The sequence below is a fragment of the Lutra lutra genome, chromosome 12 (assembly GCF_902655055.1).
Source record: "Lutra lutra chromosome 12, mLutLut1.2, whole genome shotgun sequence".
In the NCBI taxonomy this organism is placed as follows: Eukaryota; Metazoa; Chordata; class Mammalia; order Carnivora; family Mustelidae; genus Lutra; species Lutra lutra.
The window spans coordinates 74366502-74390856 of NC_062289.1; the positions used below are offsets into that span (position 1 = coordinate 74366502).

Consider the following 24355-nt stretch of genomic DNA (forward strand, 5'->3'; position numbering starts at 1 on the left):
ATGAGAAAAGGGTCCCACGGGCCAACGAAGGAACTGAACACAGATGAGGGGGCTTTCAGGGGACAGATTTTTGGCTCTCATTCAGCAAAAGCGTCAGTGTGAGCAGAAATGTCTATGAAAATCAAGAGGGCGACAGTGGGCCGTCCATAGAATCAGAGGTCTCACCCCATGACCCCCCTTGGCGTGCCCACTCAATCAGAGAGCCTTCCAACCTTCTCCAAACTCCTTCAGACCCTCATGGACCCCGATCTGCCGGGCATGCACTTGTGGCTGCCTCGGCCGTCCTGCTCCGTCTTCAAACTTGAACATGCCCTCAGAGACCAGCAGACCACGAGGAGAGCTGGGTCAGACAGAGCTCCTCCCAGTGGGAGAAAGTGGCTCATTCAGGAACGCAAACCCTGGGCCCTGGGCGTGGGCGGTCCCCATGGGACCTGTGGTGGCTTCTGTTGACCACGATCATTGACATGGCTCAAACTTAGTCTGCATCTGTCTCACGGGGGTTTGGAAATCTTAGATCTGTTTTCTGTGACTGAACAGTAACTTTCTCATGGGGCAGAACCAGTTCAAAGTGAAAGAAATGCTTTTCTCGAGTTTCTGGCATGTCCGTGGCTGACTGCATGGCCTCGTCGGACGCTGTCTGGCTCAGAGCGCCTCTTGTTGCCCTGCTGCCAGAAGCACCCAGGAGGTCAGAGATGGCCCGTGTTTCGGGCGCTTCATGGTGACAACAGTAAGCTGGCTGTTTGCCAGGCTGGCCAGGGAGTGGAAGAGCCCCGTCTCTTGACAGACGCCCAGCAGGCGCTTCTCCTACCCACAGTTGAGGCATCACCACTATGGAGCCATCAGGTTATTTTGAAATAATTTGATACTTAATATTTCCTAGGAAACATCAAAAGACCTCGTTGGGGGAAAATCAGAACTTTCCTGGACTCCTCTGTGCAGATTTTATAATTCAGTGTTTTCTTTCTTTGGCAGCACATAAGGAGATGACAAGTATAATCTTTTCAGCACATGGTGGCTGTACAGGGCGGAGGTTAGCCCTGTCTCCACTGAGACGGACTTGCTTTTTGTCGACCTTCAGAGCCCTGGCTCATCAGGAGTAGGTCTCCCCCATTTCGGGGCCCAGAGGGAGGTCTGTGGGAGTGAGGCGCGTGGGGCAGGCCGGCACCCTCCACCCTCGCCTCCGGCCGCAGCGCCCCTCAGGACTTGACAGATGGGAAGGGCCCTTCCTGAGATCCAGTCCTGATTTTCCAGAGCTCGGCAGTGCAGCTGTGATTCTCAGTAGGATGAGCAGCCGGTGCCAACGGTGTTGAGGGTTGGAGTGAACGAGGTTATTGGGAGCACAGGTGTAGCTCCGAGGGGATGGAGCCCGGTGCTCACGGGAAGCCGGCGGCTCGGCCGGCTAGCCCGGCCCCTGTCTGACGGGCGGGGTGGTCTGCTTCTCTGTCTTCCCCTCCTAGTCTCACCTGAGGAAGAACCCGCCCATGTACTCCAGCTCCACGTCCATGGCGGCTGTTGTCGGCAACCCCAAGCTGCCGTCGGCGGTGATGGACAGGTGGCTGTGGGGGCCCATGCCATCGGCCGAGGAGGAGGCGTACATGGTGTCAGAGCTGCTGGGCTGTCAGCCTCTGGTGGGCAACGTGGCCACCAAAGAACGGGTCATGAGTGCCCTGACCCAGGCCGAGTGTGTCCACTTTGCCACCCACATCTCGTGGAAACTGTCGGCCTTGGTCCTCACTCCCAGCGCTGATGGTAACCCTGGCGGCAGCAAGAGCTCCTTTGGCCACCCCTACACGATCCCCGAGTCCCTGCGGGTGCAGGATGACGCCAGCGACGGGGAGAGCATCTCGGACTGCCCGCCCCTGCAGGAGCTGCTGCTCACGGCCGCCGACGTCCTGGGCCTGCGGCTTCCCGTGAAGCTGGTGGTCCTCGGCTCCTCACAGGAGTCCAACAGCAAGGTCACGGCTGACGGGGTCGTCGCGCTGACACGGGCCTTCCTGGCTGCCGGCGCGCAGTGTGTTCTTGTGTCTCTGTGGCCTGTGCCCGTGGCGGCTTCCAAGATGTTTCTTCACGCCTTCTACTCATCCCTGCTCAATGGCCTGAAAGCCAGCGCCGCCCTGGGGGAGGCCATGAAGGTGGTGCAGAGCAGCAAGGCCTTCCTACACCCCTCCAACTGGGCAGGTAGGAGCACGGGCCGCTGGCTGGTGCCTGCCGGGGTGCCCAGGGCTGGGTACTCACAGCCTCCCAGGTGGGAGAGGGGAGGACCGGGCACTGGGGAGAGGCAGCGTGGGGCGGTGCCGGCAGAGGGCCGTGTTTGCTGAGACTCTTACCTTCTGCCAAACCAGTCATTTGTCACTGAGGTATTAGTCCTTTTTTTTTTTTTAAGATTTTATTTATTTGAGAGAGAAAGAATATGACCAGGGGCGGGGCAGAGGGAGAAAGAATCTCAGATTCCCCACTGAATGTGGGGCCCGACACAGGGCTTGATCTCAGGACCCTGAGATCATGAGCTGAGCTGAAATCAAGAGTTGGACGCTCAACTGACTACTCCACCCAGGCGCCCCTAAAGTCATCTTTTTTTTGACTAGGTGCGCCCCAGGGCCCTAGTGCTGGCCTGGGGGGAGCCTGGCCTCTGAGCTTGATCCTTCCTCCCCAAGGACCCTGGCCCCTCTCTGCAGGGCCCCTGCCCTGTCTTCTCAACGTGTTCAGGGATGTGGTGTTTTTGTCCTCGTCTGAGTGACAGACGGCATACAAGTCGCGGCTTAGCGCGGGAAGATGGTGTTTAAGTCCTGCTGCGCTGCTCACCTTAAAAACAGCCGTGGTGCACTCCTGCTCTTGGGAAACCCCTTCCTCCATTATTTAGGGGCAGGGTGGTTCTAGGTGGCTTGGTGGCTTGAGGAGACTGCTCCGTGTGCCTCCCCCCCAACCCTGCATCTGGGAGCGGGACAGGATCCGCGTAGACGTGCAGGTCATCCTCCTGCCCGCATCCCGTGGTGCTGTCCCCAGGCAGGTTCCGGACGGACCGAGACACATCTCAGGGGAAACAGGGCAGGTCATTCCTTGGGATGGTGGCCAAGCCTGGGGAGCACCCCGGGAATCCCTCAGCCCCCTCACCCGGGGACCACCCACCCTGCCACTTGCTTCCTCCCTCACTGTGCAGCAGAGCACAGAGGCACTTTTCCTGAGGAACTTTCCTGCAAAACCACTCATGAGCCCTGAAAAGCGCTGATTCTTAAAGAGGAGGGGACAGAAGCACACGGGCGGCCCCCGTGAGAAAGCCCCCCCCCCGCGGTCCTTTCCGTGGAGCAGCTATGCTGCGCAGGCCCCCTTGGGGGCAGGGTGGCTGTGAGGCCCCAGGGAGTGAGGGGGCCAGCCAGAGCTGCTCCCTCGAGCGGAGGGCAGGCTCCGAGATGCCCTTCTGTGTTCTCGCAGGGTTCATGCTCATTGGGAGTGACGTGAAGCTGAACAGTCCCTCATCGCTCATCGGCCAGGCCCTCACAGAGATCCTCCAGCATCCGGAGCGCGCCCGCGATGCCCTGCGAGTGTTGCTGCACCTGGTAAGCCTGTCCCCCGGGCTCCCACGGGGCCCTCTGCCCTCGAGAGCAGAGAGCCGGCTGCAGGTGCACAAGGAGGGGCGCTGTGGCCTGTCCATATCCCCAGGGGACACGAGCAGGCAGAGGGGACCCACAGGTGGAGCCGGCCTGTTGAGTGGCGGGCACATGTGTCACGGGGATGGATGTGGCCTTCTTGCCAAGGTCCTGGGGCCCACCCTGCCACTGTTTCTGGGCCATGAAGCTTTGGGCAAGTCTCCTGGCTCTCTGAGCTTCAGTTTGCTCCTCTGGAAGCAAGGATAAAACTTCTAATTTTTCCCTGGCTATAGTGAGACTTAGAGAACAGGCAAGTAGCTGGCACACGGGAGGGTTCTAGAGGCTGGGAAAGGATATTTTAAAGGCAAATGGCCCTGGCCTTCCCCTAACTTTGGGTTGGAGGAAGAGTCCAAAGTTAACCCAGTATGTGGCCAGTCCCAAGCTTGGTGGGGCCAGGGGTGAGGGTACACACGTCCGAAGTTACAAATCCAGCCCAGAGGCAGCGAAAGAAAACGTGTTCCGCCCTTCTACTTTGCTAACCGGGAAGGCAGCCTCTGACACCTGAGAGTTATTAGTCTCCGTGGGGTTCTGCAAGACAGACCCGCCCAGCCCCAGCTGGGGGTCCGAGGGGTATGGCTGGACAGCCCATGCCGCACCCCCACTCCTTTTCAGAGCCCAGGCAAACCGCTGCCACCTGGAGGCACAGAGGGGCACGCGCATGGCTGTGTCAGAGCTAAAGAGGAAGGACGTGGGGAAGAGTCCCGCACAGGCCCTGGGGCGTGGGCTGGAGGCTCCGGCTGGCCAGTTCAGTTTGGGCACTGGGTTCCAGGGGGCACATCCCCGCAGTGGGGCAAACTTCCTGCTCCCTGGGCCTGGGGCTCCGTGCGCTCCAGGTGGTAGGTACATACTGTCCATCTCTTAGACTTGGGGTCTGCCTGAAATCAGCATGTGACTGGGTAGGAATGATGTCACCTGAGAAGCCCGGGCAGCTCTCAGGCCACACCTGAGGTGGCCCCTGCCACGTGCTCTGGGGTAGCTGTGCTCATGCGCTTTGAGAATCTGTGGAGACTCTCTTAACTGATTTTAACCTGTGTCTGGAAACTGCATAGGGCAATTCAGCTGCTCAGTATTAGGACCTGTTCTGGTCCCTGTCACCCCAGAGTTCCCTCCTTCCTGGATACAGCTCCCAGGCTGCTTTTCTTAGAAAAGAGCAGGCCGCAGAGCAAGAGCCAGGCCTCTCGGGCCCCTCAGGCACATTTAAAGGTTGTCACTTCTTTCTTGGCTTCATTTCTCGGGGCAAGTACAGGGGTCCTGGGCTTTACCTTACCTTTACCTCCTTCTGACTAACCGTGGGACCCCTTGACCCTGGGCAGTGTGTCTCTGAGGAGCTTCAGCCCCGATGGCAAGCCCCCTGGCTGGTCGTCCTGCCCAGGACCACTCGTTTTCTCCTGCCAGGAGGTCAGCCCCCTGCATCCCAGGGTTATACTGTAAGAAAAGCCTCAGGTGACACTTTGGAAGACTCTTCTGCCTCTCTAATGATGAGAGATGTCCCCCAGGGCACGCAGTCTCACAGGTCAACCTGAGATTTCTCCTGGAGAGAGAAATGGCGGGGAAGGCCCGAGGCCGCCGGAAGTGCTGTGGTAGGCTCGCTGGGGGGAGCTGACTTACCAGTTTCTTGGACAAATTCAGCCCACAGGTGCCAGGCATGGGTTTAGGCCCTGGCAGGTGGGAGAGGTACCTGAGGTGGAGGGGGAGGCCTAGGTTCCAGAGGCCAGTGCTGTGGGATGGAGGGTGCGTCAGAGGCCCGGCGAAGAAGGGCATGGCCAGCCACAGCCCTGGGACGGGTACTGCTTGGTGTATGGGAGGGCTGCGGGCTGTGAAGGGCTTCTGGAGGGCCTGAAGTTAATCCTAGTGATGGGGAACCATCCCATGGTTTGGGGCAGGCCCTGGCCTGAGAGTGGGTTTTAGTGTCTGAGGAGGAGAACCTGGAGTGGGAGGAGTGGGCCAGGAAAGGGACAGAACTCCTCTGAGTCTCCCAGACTCGCTGACGCTGGGACAGGGACAGCCTTTCCCTTCGCCCCCTCCCTCACAAACTGGGCCGTTGCTACTGGGCCGTGGTCCTGAGGCCGGGGCGCCCGGGTGGCAGGAGGCAGCCCCGGCTTCACACCCAAGGCTTTGCATGTCTGCAGAACCGCCGGTGACCGGAGTGGCACTCCACTGCCCCTTCCCCTGCAGGTGGAGAAGTCCCTGCAGCGCATTCAGAACGGGCAGCGCAACGCCATGTACACGTCCCAGCAGAGCGTGGAGAACAAAGTGGGCGGCATCCCCGGCTGGCAGGCCCTGCTCACTGCCGTGGGCTTCCGGCTGGACCCCCCGGCCAGCGGCCTGCCGGCAGCCGTCTTCTTCCCAACCTCCGACCCCGGTGACCGGCTCCAGCAGTGCAGCAGCACCATCCAGTCCCTGCTGGGTGAGCGCCTGGCGGGGCCGGGCTGCCGCATGGGCATGGCGGTTGGTGGCGGGGAGGCCGGATCTCATAGTGGGGAAGGAGCAAGGAGTCGCAGACACAGAGCTCTCCTGACCTGGAGGCCATCCGGGAAGCGGGGCGCGGGCCCCACTCTGCCTCCTCCCGGGCTGGCACGGACGCACTCTGGGCACACAGCAGCTGCCTTGGCGTCTCAACGGCAGCTCCGGGTGTGCCAGAGCCGGGGGGTGGGGGGGCGAACCTGGGCTCAGGCAGGCTGCGGGTGCTGCCGGTTGCTTTCTGGGCCTCGCTCCGAGCAGGGGTCCTGGGATGTGACCACACACCTCGAGGATGGGCCTTTCTCTGGGACCCTTGTCTTCATTCTTAAGTTAGAGACCCACACGCCTGGCTGTCCCCAGCTTCTGGAAATGCCCCCCGATGTGGAGTGTCTCAGGCTCTTTGCTTGGGGAGGCAGCAGAGCTGTGGGTGCAGGGGCCCCTTTGGGTGACATCGCCTTCTTCTTGGTTTAGGTCTGCCCAACCCTGCGCTCCAAGCCCTCTGCAAGCTCATCACCGCCTCGGAGACGGGCGAGCAGCTCGTCAGCCGGGTGAGTCGGGCCGGCGCGGCTGAGCCCGGGCCTGGGCGCCAGGGTGAGCTGGGCCTACACAGGAATCTGCAAGTGCCACGGTCTGGTTGCCTTTTTCAACCCCTGTGACTAGATGGGAAAGATGAAGGCTGGGGGGCGAAAGAGCCCCCCAGGCACACACACGTCCAGGGGACACTGGGTTCAGGGCACTGGGTTTGGAGAGCGGTAGGGCCTCCTGAGGCCCCTGTCACTTGCAGTGTCGGGGCATTTCCTGAACTCTCCATTCCACGGCTGCCTGCACCTCGTCCCCCGCCCACTTTTTCCGCTGATTGACAAGTGTCACAGCTACACTCCCTCAGCCGGCAGGTGTGGGGCCAACCTACCAGATCCCCTGCAGGGTCCCTGATGCTTATGCCCAGATCAGGGGATGAACCCCACCTGAAACTGAGTAGCCACCGAGGGAGGCACAGCAGTGAACACAAGGTCAGCTCTAACGCAAGCTACCGCTTAGCAGGTTCTACGCACGGACTTTCTTTCAGGGGAATGGAGGTCTTATTCAGGAATCAGGAGGATTTGAACTCTCAGCCTCACGTAGGCCTTTCCCAGCTTGGCCTCGGAACTCCCGATCTTCCTACCAGCCAGTGAGCGTCTGAAACAAGGGGAAGGAGGGACACAGTGAACCCTGGGGTGGCTGCTGTGTGGGGGAGGGTTTCTGGCTGGAATAGCAGCCCTGAAGGTCACGGAGCAATTCTCTCTGGTCGTCTCATAGTGTAAGAACTTGAAAAAAAATGACATACCTCATTATTATTGATCAGATTTTATTGTAAATGGAACAAAGCTGCTCTGTCTGGGATTAGCCTCTGAAAATCCGAGTGGTGCCTGGAGCCTCCCACCTACCCAGGGTGGTTTCCACCCCAGATTTGGAGCCCAGCCCAATGACATGCCCCTTCTTGAGTTCCTGCTCACTTGGCAATGAGCATGTTCCACCTCCTTGTTGAAGAGAATCAGGAAGGCACCTCTAGAACATGGCATATCAAGACATCCTGAGCCCAAGAGGGCTGGAAGCCTGTGCTCTGGCGACAGAGGACTTTAGAGTTAAATTTGCAGGGCAAGGCGGGGTCCAGAAAGCCAGCTGCTTAACTTCTTGCGTTTGGTGGCATCACGGGGACTTTCTGCCGACTCTTCCAGCGGGTCGCAGGCAGATGTCCGGCTTCCCCCAGGGGCCGGCCCGTGGTGGGCTATTTCTCGAGTCACTCTGGAACCATGGCCCTTGGCGTCTAGAGCGGCCTCTCCATGCCCTCTGTGTCCCCTCCCCACTCGAGCCCTGCCTGCCCTGCTCCTCTCCTGGCAAGGGAGGGAGGGCCTGGCTGCCCCTGCCCGCGTCTGGCCTGGTGTGGCTGTTTGTTCTCCTGTGTGTCCCTGCTGACTCTCGCTCCTCTCCCCTCCCGGTCGGAGCCACCGCGGACCTGCTGTGGCGCTTCCTAAAGCAGTGATCAGCTCGTGGCATAACAACCTGTGCTTGAGTCTAAACTCTCTTCTCTCTCTCTCTCTCTTTCTCTTCTTATAATCTGCTGGCCGAAGGCTGTTAAAAATATGGTGGGAATGGTGAGTACGACTTTAAGTAGCAACTGTTGTCAGGTGAGCCCCTCAACCTGCCCAGCCCCTGCATCCCCTGCACCTGCTCTGAGCCCGGGCGCATGTGCTGTCGCTCAGAGCTGTGTGCACGTGCCCCACGTGCTCCGGGCCGCGGTGACCCCTTCCTCTGCTCTGGCTCCCCCTTTCCTGCTGCACCCTTCTCGTGTTCTCGATTGGACCTCTCACGTTCCACCAGAACAGCAGGGGCAGAAGCGACTTTGAGCGAGTGACACTGTGAAGCCACCACACAGGGCCCCAGAGTAGACCGGGGGTCCCGGAGTGCCCCAGGCCCTCGAAGGGGGTGTGCGGGCTCCTCCCCGAGCGCTGCGGCTCTGGGACGGAATGCTGGGCTCTTCTTCGCCATGTAACTCAAGAGCATCAGGGGAGCTTAAATAGAGAAAAAGAGATGGAGACGACCGGTCCTACACCCCACCCCTCCTCTGGTCCCTGAGCCCTGCCTCCAGGGTGCGCCAGGGAAGAGGCGAGGCCACCCCCACCCTGTGACACCCCCTTATCCCCAGCCTCCAGAGAGGAGACAGGACAGCAGGCCTGAGGCACCGTTTAACAGGAATTTGCAGTGCGATGCACATTAAGGTCACCAGGGAGGATGGTAGCAGGTGACACGGGAGTAATGCGGGGACACATCCTAGGCGGGCCGGAGGGAAGGCGGCGCTAGGAAGGCGGCACACTCACGCTCGTCTCCTCGCTCAGCTCCACCAGGTGCTGGTTCAGCTGCAGGCCGGCGAGAAGGAGCAGGACTTCGCCTCGGCCCCCATCCAGGTCTCCATCAGCGTGCAGCTGTGGCGCCTCCCCGGCTGCCACGAGTTCCTGGCGGCTCTAGGTAGGCCAGAGCGTCCTTCCCCGCCTCCTGCAGTTCCCTTTTGAAAACGCCATCTCTCCGAGTTTCTGTTGGGTGAAGCTGGCAGAGTCTCGGGGCCTCAGTGTTTTCTCACATGCCATCCCCCAGATGGCGGCCTCGGCGATCCCAGCCCTTGAGCACACTTGGCAAACGCCCTCCTGCCTTGTCCCAGCACCCGACATTTTGGTTTCAGCGCTCTCATTTCTAGTCCTCGCCTTGATAGAAAGCTGCTAGATGTCAGCATCGTTGGGAGTCAAGCCATGATTAAAAGCTAAAGAAAACAAAGTCATAAAATAACGGTTTCAAGGTCGGTCTCTACGGTGCCATTGAAACCAGGTCTGATTTGATGCCAGGGACCTAGAACCACCGGCACCAGGATCAGTGTTCATCTGCGACACTTACTTTTCCTTTTTGGACAATGTAACACGGCTGAGGCAGCTCCTGCCAAAACTGCTGCTTTAATAGATGCATTTTTGATAAAATACCACACAAGAGGCTGTGAGCTGCTCTCCCGTCCCACTTAAAGTGCTGGTGCAATTCCCGGGGGAGCTAGTCACTTCCCAAGCTTTCCTCTCAGCACCTGTGACGTGTCGGGTAGTGTGCCAGGACGGGGGACAAGCCCTCAGAGTTTTCAGTCTAGTGGGGAAGATGAGCGGACCTAGTAAACACTTAATCCAAGCGGAGGGAGCCCCTCAGGTGCCGGGGCAGCGTCCCAGACAGGAGCACCGGCATCCCCGTGATTGCTGGCGGGGCGGAAGGCAGGGAGCCGGGGCAGACCTGGAGAGCCTGAGGGGGCCATCAGGAGGAAACTCCAGGACTAGGGAAGAGCCGGCGGTGAGCACAAGTGTCAGGCCTACACGCTGGTGCAGGGCATGTCGGGGACAGATGAGGCAGAGGCGGGGCAAATCCTGTGAGCCATGAGGCCCCAGGAAGGCCTTTGGTTCTTAACCTCAGGGAGTGGGGACTCTTTGGAGGATGACACAGCCTAAATCCATAGTGACGGGGACCAGCCACCATCTTACATGGCAGGCCAGCCAGTCCCTCACAAGCAGTTTTTCTTCTCATGAAATCTGGATTTCACAGCATTAGGCCTTTCTTTTAACCCATTTCGCAGATGCCTTTTCCCAGCCCATGTCAGCTTAGGGCTGACTTCAATTGCCTTTGATGGGGGAACCCCCAGCCCCCCCCCAGTCACTCTGAATCCCTCTAAGTAGATGTTCTCTCACCCTTTGGGATCTGTGCTGTGTGCTGCTTTCTGTGGGCTTAACGCAGTCTTCTTGCCATGCACATAGTACATTTATACCTAGATAAAGGTGGACAGTAGCAACTGGACCAAGAGCGAGAAAGGCCAGGTCCACGCCCAGCAGGGATCTCATCCCTTCCAGGACGGGCTATAGACCTGGCGTTGGGACAGTGACACAGAGCACAGGTGAGGGAAGACGGAGCCGAGGGCTTTTTTATTAAAGGAAAAGCGGTCTTCCCTGGGCAGGGCCCACACCTCCCCTAGGTGTGGAGGTGACAGAGGCAGGCCCCCTTGCCTGCGAACTGGGTATTTCCAGGTGTGTCACTGGCTCTTCCTGGTGTTGGGACAGTGGGTTATTTTCATCGATGGCCTCTACTTCTCTGTTTTCCAAACCACTGATACTCAAGGAATGAGTCAGTGTGCACATAGTTATCCTTGAATCCTGTGGCCTGAGACCGTGGGAGGAAAAGTTTCTGCAGGCCCAGCATTCGGAGAAGGGGCTCCCTCACTCCCGCACACTCTGAAGCTCCTCTTTCCAGCCCTCAGCCGGCACCAGCGCAACCTGGCCCAGGGCTGGTGGTTATTACCTCCGTGCTGCTGGAGCAGTAACGAAGTCCATCATCCCGGTAAAAGGAGAGATCTCTAACTAAAACCTTTATATTAATTAGTTATTTGTATTTAAATGCTGAGTTCTCCGAGACCTTCCTGTTGCTTTCAGGGAGTGATTCTGTTTGAGTTCAGAGGGGAAAATACCCCACAGCAACCAGAAGGCTGAAGTAGCTCATCGAGTGAACAAATTCCCAGAGGAACGACAGTGTCAGGCTGATCTCCGAATCCCGGCCTGGGAATAAAAAGACCCATTTCTCCGTTGGTGACTACTGTGTCAGGAACCGCACAGCATGCAGAACACGGCGGCCTTGTGTGTCACAGACCCTGTCACCGGAGCGCACATCATAGGAGGGAGGGGACCCTGTCCCCCGGCAGTCAGCACCAAGCACTTCCACTGTTCCGGCTGAGCTCAGTGACAAGTGACAAGTGGGCTGAGCCACATGTGCAGGGCTGAGGGCTCCCCCCGCAGCCCCGCCCCGCCCCAGCGTACATTGGTCTGCGGACAGAGCCCCTGGCCCTGGCGTCTGCGCTCGGCTTCTTCCGCCTGTGCTCTTCCCAGGGAGCTGGGGGCCGGGGGCCGGCAGGGTCTCCGAAGTCTCAGTGCGGCGGCAGCTGGGGAGCTGACCTCCTGCCCAGAGGCTCCTGCCCTCTGCTGTGCCCGTGCGGAGTCTCAGGAGAACTGTTAGTGTCAGGGCGGTCCCCTGGGGTTTAGCAGAACGGGGTGCGGTCCCCGGAGGGCGGATTCTCCCTTGTCAGAGCTGGCTGGTTTCAAAGCCCTCGGTGGCAAATGCACAGGTCTGTGCCCTTGAGAAGCGCCCACCTTCCCAGGCAGCACCTTTACATATTGGCCGCTGTGCGGAGTGGAGTGGCCCAGTGTGGTCCTCATTAAAGTCTTCTTTCAGTGGACTGTTCTGGGAAAGGACGGAGAGAGCAGCTCATACTCCCCAGCCCTACGAACTGGGACCAGCACTGCGGAGAACAGACCTCAGGGCTGGAGAGCAGCGGCTGCTCCGGGAAGGGGCAGGAGGGAGCCGGGCCCCGCGGGTATCGGGGCGAGGGTGCGCACGGCGCCCAGGGCAGCCCAGGCCGGGCGCTGGCCGAGGGGCCTGCGGGGATTCCGGGGACATGGGGCTGTGGCTCTCCTCCTCTCGGGGACACGGACGCAGAGATTCATGGTCTTTGTTCCTCTAGGGTTCGATCTCTGTGAAGTGGGTCAGGAGGAAGTCATCCTGAAAACCGGGAAACAAGCCAATCGGCGAACCATGCACTTTGCCCTGCAGTCCCTGCTCGCGCTCTTCGGTAAGTGGCCTCCCTGCACCCCCGCCACGCGCCCGGGGGACCAGCCTGGCTGCATTTGGGGAAGGGGGAGAAAAGCGGAGAAGTCGTTTGTCTGGATGTGGTCAGGACGGGGAAGAGCAGTGAGCAAAGCCCCACTCTCACGAGCTTAGCCAACATGTGCGGTATAGAGTCAGGGAGCTGCCAAGGCCTGTGAAGATGCGCGTGGGGGGGGGGGTGGCAGCGGGGTGTGAACGAGGGAGGAGCGGTGCCCCGGGGCTTAGGCCACAGGCAGTTTTCAGGGCGTAGGGGACACAGCCACCTCATCGCGCTTCTCGGAGGGCCGAGCCGGCTGCCACGTGGAGACAGACCCGTGGCCGCGGTTTGAAGGCAGAACTAATGGATCAGCTGAAGGATGTCAGTTAGACACAAAGTTGGGGGGGTAGGGTCAAAGGTGATACCTTGTTTTTGGGAACAAAGGCCAGAATAGGACTGCCTTTTGCTGAGACCTTGAAAGTGGCAGGAGGAGGGGGGGTTGAGTTCCCTCTTGAACATGTTCCATTTTGAAATCTCCATTAGACAAGCCACCCTGACAGCTGGGTACCTGAGGCCCAAGTTCAGGGAGAGGCCAGCTCGGAAGCAGAGAAGGGCCTGCAGGCCCCGCGGGGGAGGGCGGCGTGGGGTATGCGGTGGGCCTCACAGGTCCCAGGGATGGGGGGCCCAGAAAGGAGTGGTCAGCGAGGGCAGTGGGGACCGACTGCACAACTGAGCAGTGAACGCTGGGTTTGGCAGCACGGACGCCCCTGGTGACCTTTACGAGAACTGGGGAGGACACAGACTCGAGTGGAGTGTTTGAGAGAAGGTGGGAGGAAAGGCCATGTGGACATTGAATGTAAATGCCCCTGAGGAGCTGCTGAAGCATGGAGGGTGGTTTAGGGTTTAGGACGGGGGTCCCCACAGACTGCCCGCCTGACCCCAGAGGCCCAGGCTGACGTGGGGTCCTGTGAGATGGGAGCATGGTGGAGGCGGCGCGGAAGGGGGCTGGGGCCGGCTGGGCCTGGCGCTCTCCGAGTGTTCTTGGCTCAGAGTTAAGTTTACTCTCTGCAACAGGACCGTGTGCTTCGGGAGCATGACATAAATTCCAATCGTGCGAGAGCAGCACCCGCATGGTTTCCTGCGAGCTTCTCTGCATGTGAGGATGCTTGCGATTTTGAAAGAGTAAACCACAGGGAGTTCTAACTGCCCTCTGGGCACCTGTGTTTTGTCTTAGATTCTACTGAGCTGCCCAAGCGCCTCAGCCTTGATAGCTCGTCCTCCCTGGAGTCTCTGGCCTCAGCCCAGTCAGTCTCCAACGCCCTGCCCTTGAGCTACCAGCATCCCCCCTTCTCCCCCACCGGCGCGGACAGCATCGCCTCTGACGCCATCTCTGTGTACAGTCTGAGCTCCATCGCCTCCTCCATGAGCTTCGTCTCCAAACCCGAGGCTGTGTCGGAAGCGGGGGGTCCCCGAGGCCGGCAGGACTATGACCGGTCCAAGAACGCCTACCCACAGCGATGCACCCTGCCGCGGGGCCAGCTGTCCCCCCAGACCGGCCCTGCTGGCAGCAAAGAAGAAGAAGAATACGAGGGCTTTTCCATCATCAGCACGGAGCCCTTGGCGGCCTACCAGGAAACCAGAAAGACGCACTTCTCACCAGATCACAAACAGTGTCACGTGGGGCCGGCTGGAGGTGTGAAAGTTTCCGTAAGCTCCAAGGGGAGCGTCAGCACACCCAATTCTCCAGTTAAAATGACTCTGATTCCCAGCCCAAACTCCCCCTTCCAAAAGGTGGGGAAGCTGGCCAGTTCCGACACGGGAGAATCGGACCAGTCTAGCACAGAAACGGACAGCACCGTGAAATCCCAAGAAGAAAGCAACCCAAAGCTTGATCCGCAGGAGTTAGCGCAGAAAATTCTAGAGGAGACACAGAGTCATCTCATCGCGGTGGAGCGTCTGCAGAGGGGCGGCAGCCAGGCCAGCAAGAGCAGCAGCCCCGAGGAGGGCCTCGCGGCGCCCAACGGCGCGGCTGTCTTCCGAGCGTCGGAAACCAGCGCGTTCAGCAGGCCGGCCCTCTCCCACCCTAAGAGCCAGCCGTCGCCGGTCCCCCTGAAACCAAAGCCCCCCACCAGGAGCTCGTCCCTCCCCAAGGTGAGTTCAGGATACAGCAGCCCCACGGCCTCCGAGGCGTCCGTCAAGGCCAGCCCGAGCCAGCACAGCGGCCGCCCGTCGCCCGGCTCCGACTCCCAGACTTCTCTCCCCGACCAGCCGCTCTTCAAACTGAAGTACCCCAGCTCTCCGTACAGCGCCCACATCTCCAAGTCCCCCCGGAACGCGTCCCCGAGCTCGGGCCACCAGTCTCCTGCCGGGAGCGCGCCGTCCCCAGCGCTCTCCTACTCCTCGGCCGGCTCGGCACGCTCCAGCCCCGCCGACGCCCCCGACGTGGACAGGCTGAAGATGGCGGCCATCGACGAGAAGGTGCAGGCCGTCCACAACCTCAAGATGTTCTGGCAGAGCGCGCCCCAGCATCCCACGGGACCCGTGAAAATATTCCGGGGCGCCCCCGGCACGATGACTTCCAAGAGGGACGTGCTCAGCCTGCTCAACCTGTCCCCGCGGCACAACAAGAAGGAGGAAGGCGTGGACAAGCTGGAACTGAAGGAGCTGTCCCTGCAGCCGCCCGGAGAAGCGCCCCAGAAGGCCCCTCCGAACGGCCACTGGCGCACGGAGACCACGGCGCTGGGCGCGCTGCCCCTGCCCTCCGGGCCCCCGGCGCCCGCCCGCCCGCTCAGACTGCCTTCTGGAAACGGCTACAAGTTTCTGTCCCCGGGAAGATTTTTTCCTTCCTCCAAATGCTGAAGCTTTTTCTGTACCCGCGGACTCAGGGTGCAGCAGCTGCGGGGGCCCTCCCCCTCGGCTGAGCGCGGTCACCCCACGCAACCGCCAGCCACCTCACGCTGGGCGCGCTCTCGGGGCGCGGGCCCCATGCGCAGGGCCGCTGGCAACTCTGGGCCCCGGAGCCGGGACTCCTGTGGGGTTGGCACGGGAGGCCCAGGCAGTTTTCTACATACTTCGCCCGATGTTTACCTTGAACTCCCTGCTTCTCATCTTTGATGTGATTCTTCAACAGGATTTTTGTACGCAAACGGTCATGGTTCTGGGGTGGGGAGAGGAAAGGGAGCACATATTTTGCTAAGAGGTAGATACGCAGTACCTTTTATACACAGAAATACAAATAGAGCTTTTTTCTTAAGGCTTTCAGGTGCTCGTTGGGGGTGGGATATATAAAATCTAAGTCGAATTCTACATGAAAGTGTGATATTAGCCAAAAACAGTGGTTTTTAAAATGCCAATGACGTGTCCTGAAACTGTAGCGTCCCCTGATCCGGGTCCCATAACAGTAGCAATGCAATAACTCACGTTGCCACAGCGCTTCCTTCCTCAGCTCGGCTCGGCTCCCGCGAGCTCTGAGACGTCCATGGGGCCCCACTGTCAGCCAAACTTGAATTTTCTTAAAAATTTTATGTAACTTTTCTCCAGGCATTTTAGAACTATGCAATTGCGATTTAAAATGCAACTTTGTGCTTTTAAAACATTATTGACCTTTTTTGTACGTGGATAAACAACTCGGTTTTATGATCAATAGTACTTTGCATTTATAGCTATTATTTTTAAAAGCTCAAATTTTTTAAAATGTCCAATTTTGAATAGTCATCAATAAGTAACTGTCAAGTTTGGGGGGGAAAGGTTGAAATAGTCAGTTTCCTTGTAAACATAAAAAAACACAAAACAAAACAAAACAAAACAAAAAAAAACCCAGAACTTCCACAGCTAACTCGACTTAACCAGAATGGAACTTCCAGCTCCCATCCCTCAGCAGCTGCTTCATTTTATTCTCTTCTCCCAACTCTAGGCCTCGAACACCTCTCTCCTCTAAGTCTGCCCCAGCTCCCATGCTCCGGCACCCAACATCTGCTAGCAGCCGGGCACCCGCCCCTTAGCCGGGACCAGCCCCCTCCCTTCCCACAGTACGTTCATGTTCACGTCCACGGCCTGGAAGCAGGGGGCTCTTGCGGGGGTTGGGGGTGCCGTCCGAGTTACGGCTGAGCAAGGAAACACGTATTCCTGAAAGTGTCCTGGACAAACGGGCGGACTGTCCTCCAGCTGTGACAGTACAGGGAAGTTGAAGCCAGCTGAGACGAGCGGTAGTCTGGGTGGGGGGGCAGTGAGCATTAACTTGTAAAGAAATGAAATGCTAAAAGTCCTATTAGTACTAAGTTTCGTGGGAGAATTTAAACTCTTTTTACATAATTCTAAAACGAAAACCTGACCACTCTCTCCACGAGGCGGTGTCCCACACCACATGGAGCAGACAGGCAAGGCCTGGCAGGAGACCTCCAAGGAGAGATTTTAACCTTGGGTAGGCTCTCACTTTCTAAACATACCATTCCTCTGTGTACCCTGAAAAGAGGAAAGGAGAATATTTACTCAGCTATGTCACAGCAGTCTTTGCCTTTACCCCGTAGCCATGTTGGCAAAAGACACTAAGGATGTCCCATTCTAGCCCTGACCCCAACACTGGAAGACAAATCCTTTATAAAGAAGCAAGTACTTGTGTGGTTCTTTATATCAGTAGGGAACAAATGAACGGTAATAAAGTACCAGAGTAGCCAGTGGAAGCAAGTTTATAGCACTGTGCGTTTAGATAGCAAAATCAGGTCCTCAGCAGCAAAAACGAAACCTCAGTCAGTTTCTGAACCCGCGTAGATAGTTGGGCTGTTCCTTTCTCAGCCTCTTTCCCAAGTGCCAAGGAGCCCTGGAGGACAGGCCTAGGGTCTGTGCCCCCTGTAAGCGCACCGGTTTGCCCACCTCTGCACACCCTCCACCCCCCCTGCTTCCCATGGTTACCAAGCCGCGAGGAGGACTCGTGACCCCAACCTGGTTTTAGTCCTAACTATGTTGTTGTTTTAGGTTTCATGTTGGAAAACCAACTGGTGTGATTTTTTTTCTTTTTTCTTTTTTTTTTGGGGGGGGGGTTCCTAGATAGAAGTTTTGATGAAGGAAAGCAAACGTGATAAAAATGGTAAGAACAATCTGAAAATCACCGTAGAGTTGCCACTTCTTTATGTTTACTGTCAGTGTCGGTGTTTTCCTTGTGAGTGAGAAGGACGTCACATCAAAGTTCCTTTTTCAGGCTCCTCCCCTGAAAAACACGTGCACCTAAAAATGACGTGAGACTGTTTAATTCACAGACTTCTTTGGGCAGATCAGGGGCAGGCAGACGATGACCCACAGGCTAAGTCTGCTCAGAGGCCGGGGTTGTTAGAGCCAGGAGAAAGGACTGGATCGGACGTGTTTAAATCGTTCTGTCAGCTCCGGCGTCATATTCTTGATTTTGCCTCGTGGTCGACAAAACCTAGAATACCTAATGCCTGACCTTTTAAGAAAAGGTTTGCTGACTACTGGTGTAGGGGACAGACAACATAATTAGAATGTTTTGTTTCTACGGTCTAGGGAAAGTGAGGGGCAAGTTGTGGTTAAACTTGTTATGCGTGGGCACCTGAGCCACGCGGCGAGAAGCGGAGGCCTCCCGCACAGCCCATGGCTCTCCGGCCCGTCTGGAATGAGTCAGTGGACATGGGTAAAATTTACCAAAAGATCTTTTCCTCACTATATGCGGAGAGCACTGGCCAGATTTCTTTCTCAGCTCAGGAAACTGGACTGTCCTGCCCCTGTTCCGCTCCACCAGAGGCGAATACACTCAACACGAGCAATAAAACGTCCCTCTCCTAGGAACCCTGGTAGGACCACAGAGCCAGGCAGATCCTGTCTGAATCCGCACCAGCAAACCACTCAGCTCCTTCACTGACTTCAGTTAAGTCAAAAATACCAAGACAAAAACTCCAAAACTCACATTTTGAGCCACGTTAGTGTGTAGTGAAACAAAGTCCTCACCTGCGTCCCGTTTGAAACGCATCGTGGTCCATGTGGATGCTCCCTGGGTCTCGGCAGGGGAGGAGGGGCTGCGCACACTGTCCTTCCCCTGCTCGTGCTGTCCCAGTGGGTCTCGGTGGGGGGGGTCACTGTAGCAAGTCCCCTGTGAGGCTCCTGTCCCACCGCCTCCCACGGTCACTTTCTTAGTTTCAATTCAGTTTAGAGAAAATACCATGCAATACTCTGGTTGCTTTTAGTAAGCAGGCAGAGGGTGAAAATTGCCCAATTTTCATCACACACGTTTTTGTTTTACCTACAAGGATTGTACGTGTGGTTTGTGGACCAGGCCCTTGTTTGCGACAGGTCTTTCAAAGATAGTCCATGTAAGGACACAGGCGCTCACCTCTCCCCTCCTCAGACGCCTCCCCCACTTGGCACTCAACCCCCCTTGTATGCAGTGTTAGCCATCTTTGGCCTATGTGGACTTTTTTTTTTTTTGTAAATTACAGTTTCCAGATGGCATTAAACTTTTTATATTACGAAATCTACCATGTAAAAAGAACTTCATATTTTTATTGAAATTGTTAAGGCACTTGGCCTTCCTTTGTGATTTCAGTGTCTATTAAAGCATGAGTTCCCTCGGTTTTAAGTGCTGTTATCTGAATCGCTTCCTGTACACGTCCCACACTTTCTGGGTTTCTTCGAGCACACGGAACGGTTGTGTGTCATTAACGAGCAGTATGTCAGTCTGAAGTCTCCTGAGACGTACACCGTAACCTCATGTTTGCTGGGAGGAAAGCTGGGGGTGCACACGGGCTTTGGCACCTCCGAGGCATGGGGCCCTGGGGTCGGTGGTGAATGACAGGACTGAATGCTTCTGATCTGTGATCACAGTTGGAGGACCAGAAAATTCCAGAGTTGTGTAAGTGTGCTGATAAACAAAACCAGAGTTCATTACCACCAGATCCCTGTAACTAAAGAAGCTTCCAAAAGAAGTATTCCAGGAAGAAGGAAAACAATCCTCCGTGTAAAATCTGAGAGGCATGAAGGACTAGTGGACAGATGACTGAGTAAATGTGACTAAATTAAGAAAATATACTGATTGTATAAAAACAAACATCTCAGGGCGCCTGGGTGGCTCAGTCGGTTAAGCATCTGACTTCGGCTCAGGTCATGGTCTCAAGGTCCTTGGATTGAGCCCATGTCTGTCTCTGCTCTCAGTGAGAAGCTGCTTCTCCCTCACCCTCTGCCCCTATCCCCACTTGGGCTCTTTCTCTCTCAAATAAATAAAATCTTTAAAAACACCTAACATCTCATTGGAGTAGTAATAAAAAATTAAAATACTGGACAATAAAATGTAAAACTAGGAAGTTAAATTGTTAAAGGTTGTTTAGGAAGAGAACAAAGAGTAGATTATTTGTTGTGAAAGTTAAATACATGAAAACACACAAATAGAAATAGAGGGTTATACCGAACTAGCTAGTGGAGGGGAAAAAAGTCGTTTTAAAAGCTTGGTTGATCTAAAGGAATAGAAAAAGAGCAACAGAAACCATTTTTAAAAAGCAGGACAGATATTAAACAGCATAAAAGAAAGATTACTAGTAATTATAAATGTAATTTTTAAAAATTTTTTAAAGATTTTATTTATTTATTTGACACAGAAAGATCACAAGCAGGCAGAGAGGCAGGCAGAGAGAGTGAGAGGAGGAAGCAGGCTCCCTGCCGAGCAGAGAGCCCGATGCGGGGCTTGATCCCAGGACCCTGAGATCATGACCTGAGCCGAAGGCAGCGGCTTAACCCACTGAGCCACCCAGACGCCCCCATATAAATGTAATTTTTTAAAAAGATTATTTATTTAACAAAGACAGAGCAATAGAGGGAACACAAGCGGGGGGAGTGGGAGAGGGAGAAGCAGGCTTCCTGCCGAGCAGGGAGCCTGATGCGGGGCTTGATCCCAGGACCCTGGGATCATGACCTGAGCCAAAGGCAGATGCTTAACCAACTAAGCCACCCAGGCGCCCCAGTTATAAATGTAATTGAATGAACTAAACAAAAAGGAGAATGATGATGGCACTACGCCACATGCTCCTTAAAAAACGATATGCCTCTCCGGGGGTGGGGGGGACAAATAAACTTACCAAGCATAAGGCCCAATGGTTGACAACCAAAGGATCAACATAATAGAAAGTAAAAGGCACTAATAAAAACCAAGAAGACCCATTTTCTAATGTTAAAAAACCTTAGCAGAAGGGCAAAATTCTAAATTTTGTATGCAGCTAATCATATCATTTCAAAATTGATAAAGTAAAAATTGACAGAACTATGGGTTTGGAAGACTATACTTTTATTATTACTATTATTATTTAAAGATTTACTTACTTATTTTAGAGAGTGAGCAGATGGGGGAGGGGCAGACAATTCTAATGCAGGCTTCCTGCTGAGTGCAGAGCCCAACCTGGGGCTCGATCCCAGGACACTGAGATCATGACCTGAGCCAAAATCAAGAGTTGGCCACTTAACCGACTGAGCCACGCAGGCACCCCAAGACTATACTATTCTAATGGGAGATCTCACCTTCCACTCTCAGTAATTGCCAGATGAAAGATGCCACGCAGTGAGCATACAGTAGATCTCAGCAGCTCAGCCAACAGGCTCGAGAAATGCAGCCGCAGAGAACCCGGCCCCTGACGGGAATCTACGTTCTTCCCAAGCGCACGTGGGACATATGATGGAAACCAATCCTGTACAGGCCACGGAGCAATCCTCGGCAAATCCTGAGGAATCCGTTATCACAAAACAGTACAATTCAGTTAGCATGAATAACAAGGTGATAATGGAAGTTTCCAGTCACTTAGATATTTTAAAATGCACGACACAACACATGAACCATAAAAGTGCTCCTAAGAGAAATGAGAAAATACTACAAATCCAAACTGGTAGATGCCTCCAGAGCCACCCTGGGTGTTTGTGGGTTTTCCTTTATTAAAAATAAAAATGTTTCTTATTTAAGCCCAGAAATCCAAGCAGCAGTCCACAAATAATCGCATTTTCACCCAATAAAGTACAATAGATAATTTTATTTCTGCTTCCATGCTTTCAGGAATATGTAAATTATAGCATAGCTTAAGAATAAAAGGAATCTAACATCCCATAAAAAACTAGTGAGATGCAGTTACAGTAGCATGGAAAAGAAAAACTTGTAGCCCTAAATGTTGATATTCACAGGTGGCATTCAAAATGCGTCCCTGCCGGAGCCCCAGCTGATAAGGAGGGGCGTCAGGCTAGGCAGCCCCAGCGGTGATGTGCGTGGGTGAATGTTAGGGAAGAGCAGCCACTGCGAGCTACGTGACCCCGCCTAGAAGTGATCAGAAGAGTAAATCCAGAGAGAAAAGAAGGGCGTAAGAAGAGTAAGAAACTGAAAAGCAATGCAGAAGATTGAGAAGGCAAAGCTTGCAAAAAAGATACAATATGCTCATTTCTAGGGACTGATCGTCTATGGCAACATGTATCTGTGGGAGAGACAGAAAAAGGAAAAAAGAAAAAGTGGACATGGCTAAAAGTGCAGCAGAGATTACAAAACACTAGGAAAAATGTTGTGGCAATATATGTGAAAATGCAAAGTGGCACCTAACATGGTTCAGGCACGCACATGTGGCTGAGGTGTCTAGAAATGTGGGGACCGACAGACGGGGACTGCAAGACGGTGGCGCCTCATTGGGGACAGGAGCCAAGGGAGCTCCAGCTGCGCGGCGGGCACCACACAGCTCTGCTGGTTCCGAAGCACACGCTTCTCCGTGAGGAATTTCAGGAGGAGTCAAAAGTACTATTACCAACGGTACAATAGGAAATCAGATTCTCTCAACTTTTAGGGAAAACATGAATAAAGAAGAAGGAAAAGAAAAAAACAAACACCCAAAGGCTGGGAAGCTAAAATGGCAATCGTACCCCCGTGCCTTTCACCCAACTCTTCAAAATCACACAGGCCCAGACGGCTTACCCGTGTCCCAGCAACTCTCCGAGGGCCAGAACATCCCTTATCTTTTCAAATTATTTAAGAAAATATAAAAATAAGAAAAGATACTCAAATCATTTCATGATGGTATTCTTAGTTCTCAGATCAACAACAGATCATATAAGAAAAGGAAACGAAGGGCCATTTCATTTGTGAATCCAGACATAAATACCCTAAACAAAATACGGGCCATTAGTCCCTGTGTTTTTGAAAGTAGGAAAACAAACTGAAAGTGGATCTTTGCATGAGTTCCTGGAGCATGAGTCTTTGTTGCTCGATGAACACACACACGGTGTTCCCGAGGCGCCAGAGCACTGAGCCCAAGGGCATCTACAAACTCACTCAGATATGGACGACCGACAGTCATTAGACGCCAGAGAACTTGAGAGGCTGGAGTCTATGGTTCACACTGTAATTGGACAAGAAGCAAATCTATTATACTCCTCCCACAAGAACAATGAAATATGTAGGTCAATGGAAAGGAAATTCCTTTTTTTTTTTTTTTTTTTAAGCTGCGGGGAGGGGGCAGAAGGAAAGGGCAAGAGACTCTTTTTTTTTTTTTTAATATTTTATTTATTTGACAGAGAGAGAGATCACAAGTAGGTAGAGAGAGAGATGGGGAAGCAGGCTCCCAGCTGAGCAGAGAGCCCGATGTGGGGCTCAATCCCAGGACCCCAATATCATTACCTGAGCCGAAGGCAAAGGCTGAACCCACTCAGCCACCCAGGCGCCCCACCAAAGAGACTCTTAAGCAGACTCCATACTCACGCTCCAATGCGCCTAACGTAGGGTTCAATCTCGTGACCCTGAGATCATGACCTGAGCTGAAACCAAGACTCGGACGCTTAACCGAATGAACCAGCCAGCCGCCCCAGTGTGAAGGGATTCGAAGCAGTTCTACCATTTCTTAAGAACGATATATATCCTGTATTACTGCTGAAGTAGAAATCGATTTCAGCATGATAATCCACAGAGTGAATCTGAGCACCACACAAGGATTTATGAGGACAGTGTGGTCCCTACTACCTTTGGAAACACAGTTTATGTTTTCTGTTCCTGCTACAAAGTCTGCACACCCAACTGTGGAATATAAGGTTAGATGATTCCTGGACGGGGAGAATGGCTCTTCATGAGGATGTGGTGATATGCTCGGGGACCTTGGCTGACAGCTAATCCAAAGACGGGGACAAGCAGGGCTGCTTGTGGCCACTGTAGCTGCTTCTCAATATTCGTATTCTAAACATTTATTGTCACTTTGTTTTGTTGTTTTTAACCTCAGAATTTCTGGGCATGGAGTGCAGCTTGGTACCTTTCTCAGTTTAAAGCCTTTCTTACATGAACACTCACGGTGTCTAATAACACTAAATAATGGTAAACAGCAGGGAACTGACAGGCTAATGCTGCATCCACTCCAGCAAATGAGGTCGAAACATCTGGATCCAAACGCATTAAAGAGACAAGTTAGCATTAAGGAAACATTTTGCCTCTCAACTGAATTTGCATCCAATCTCAAGATATTTATTAAATTTGTAGCAACTGTGCATTTGGGCTTCAGAGAATAATAATATTCTTAAATACATAAATATTCTCAATATATTTATATGAAATAAAACGTTTTAAAATTCTAAAATAAGGGGTGCCTGGGTGGCTCAGTGGGTTAGGCTGCTGCCTTCGGCTCAGGTCATGATCTCAGGGTCCTGGGATCGAGTCCCGCATCGGGCTCTCTGCTCAGCAGGGAGCCTGCTTCCCTCTCTCTCTCTCTCTCTGCCTGCCTCTCTGTCTACTTGTGATCTCTCTCTGTCAAGTAAATAAATAAAATCTTTAAAAAAAAAATTCTAAAATAACTTTAAATCCCTGTGGCAGAACTCAAAAGTCTACTTTCTTCTCTAATTGGGACAGGTCAATGAATTTGAATTCTGATTTGCGTTGGCAGCATTTTGCCAGAAGTCGAATTTTCTTCATACACGGAGCTTTCTGAAGTACAGCATTTTTTTTTTTAAAGATTTTATTTATTTATTTGACAGAGAGAAATCACAAGTAGGCAGAGAGACAGGCAGAGAAAGAGGGGGAAGCAGGCTCCATGCTGAGAAGAGAGCCTTGATGTGGGGCTCGATCCCAGGA

General features: G+C 54.5%; 1 protein-coding gene and 1 long non-coding RNA gene across 8 annotated transcripts in view; one reads left to right on the forward strand and one right to left on the reverse strand.

Annotated features, from left to right (window-relative positions):
• Nucleotides 1–18871, forward strand: part of TTC28 (tetratricopeptide repeat domain 28) — a 638777-nt gene extending 619906 nt beyond the window's left edge. For 5 of the 7 annotated variants that reach the window (XM_047697785.1, XM_047697787.1, XM_047697790.1 and 2 more), the window contains 8 exons: nucleotides 1458–2178; nucleotides 3430–3554; nucleotides 5820–6051; nucleotides 6576–6652; nucleotides 8213–8236; nucleotides 8978–9107; nucleotides 12169–12276; nucleotides 13523–18871. In XM_047697785.1, coding sequence (XP_047553741.1) covers nucleotides 1458–2178; nucleotides 3430–3554; nucleotides 5820–6051; nucleotides 6576–6652; nucleotides 8213–8236; nucleotides 8978–9107; nucleotides 12169–12276; nucleotides 13523–15147 — 3042 coding nt within the window. In that variant the 3' untranslated portion in view covers nucleotides 15148–18871. The remainder of the gene's footprint in view (nucleotides 1–1457; nucleotides 2179–3429; nucleotides 3555–5819; nucleotides 6052–6575; nucleotides 6653–8212; nucleotides 8237–8977; nucleotides 9108–12168; nucleotides 12277–13522) is intronic. The other 2 variants (XM_047697786.1, XM_047697788.1) reach the window with 1 other exon arrangement.
• LOC125082317 (uncharacterized) lies at nucleotides 17326–21001 on the reverse strand. The gene is made up of 2 exons (XR_007121946.1): nucleotides 20797–21001; nucleotides 17326–17491 (listed from the first exon to the last, which is right to left on the reverse strand). It is a non-coding gene; the product is annotated as an uncharacterized LOC125082317 (long non-coding RNA).
• Between the last annotated feature and the right edge of the window lie 3354 nt (nucleotides 21002–24355).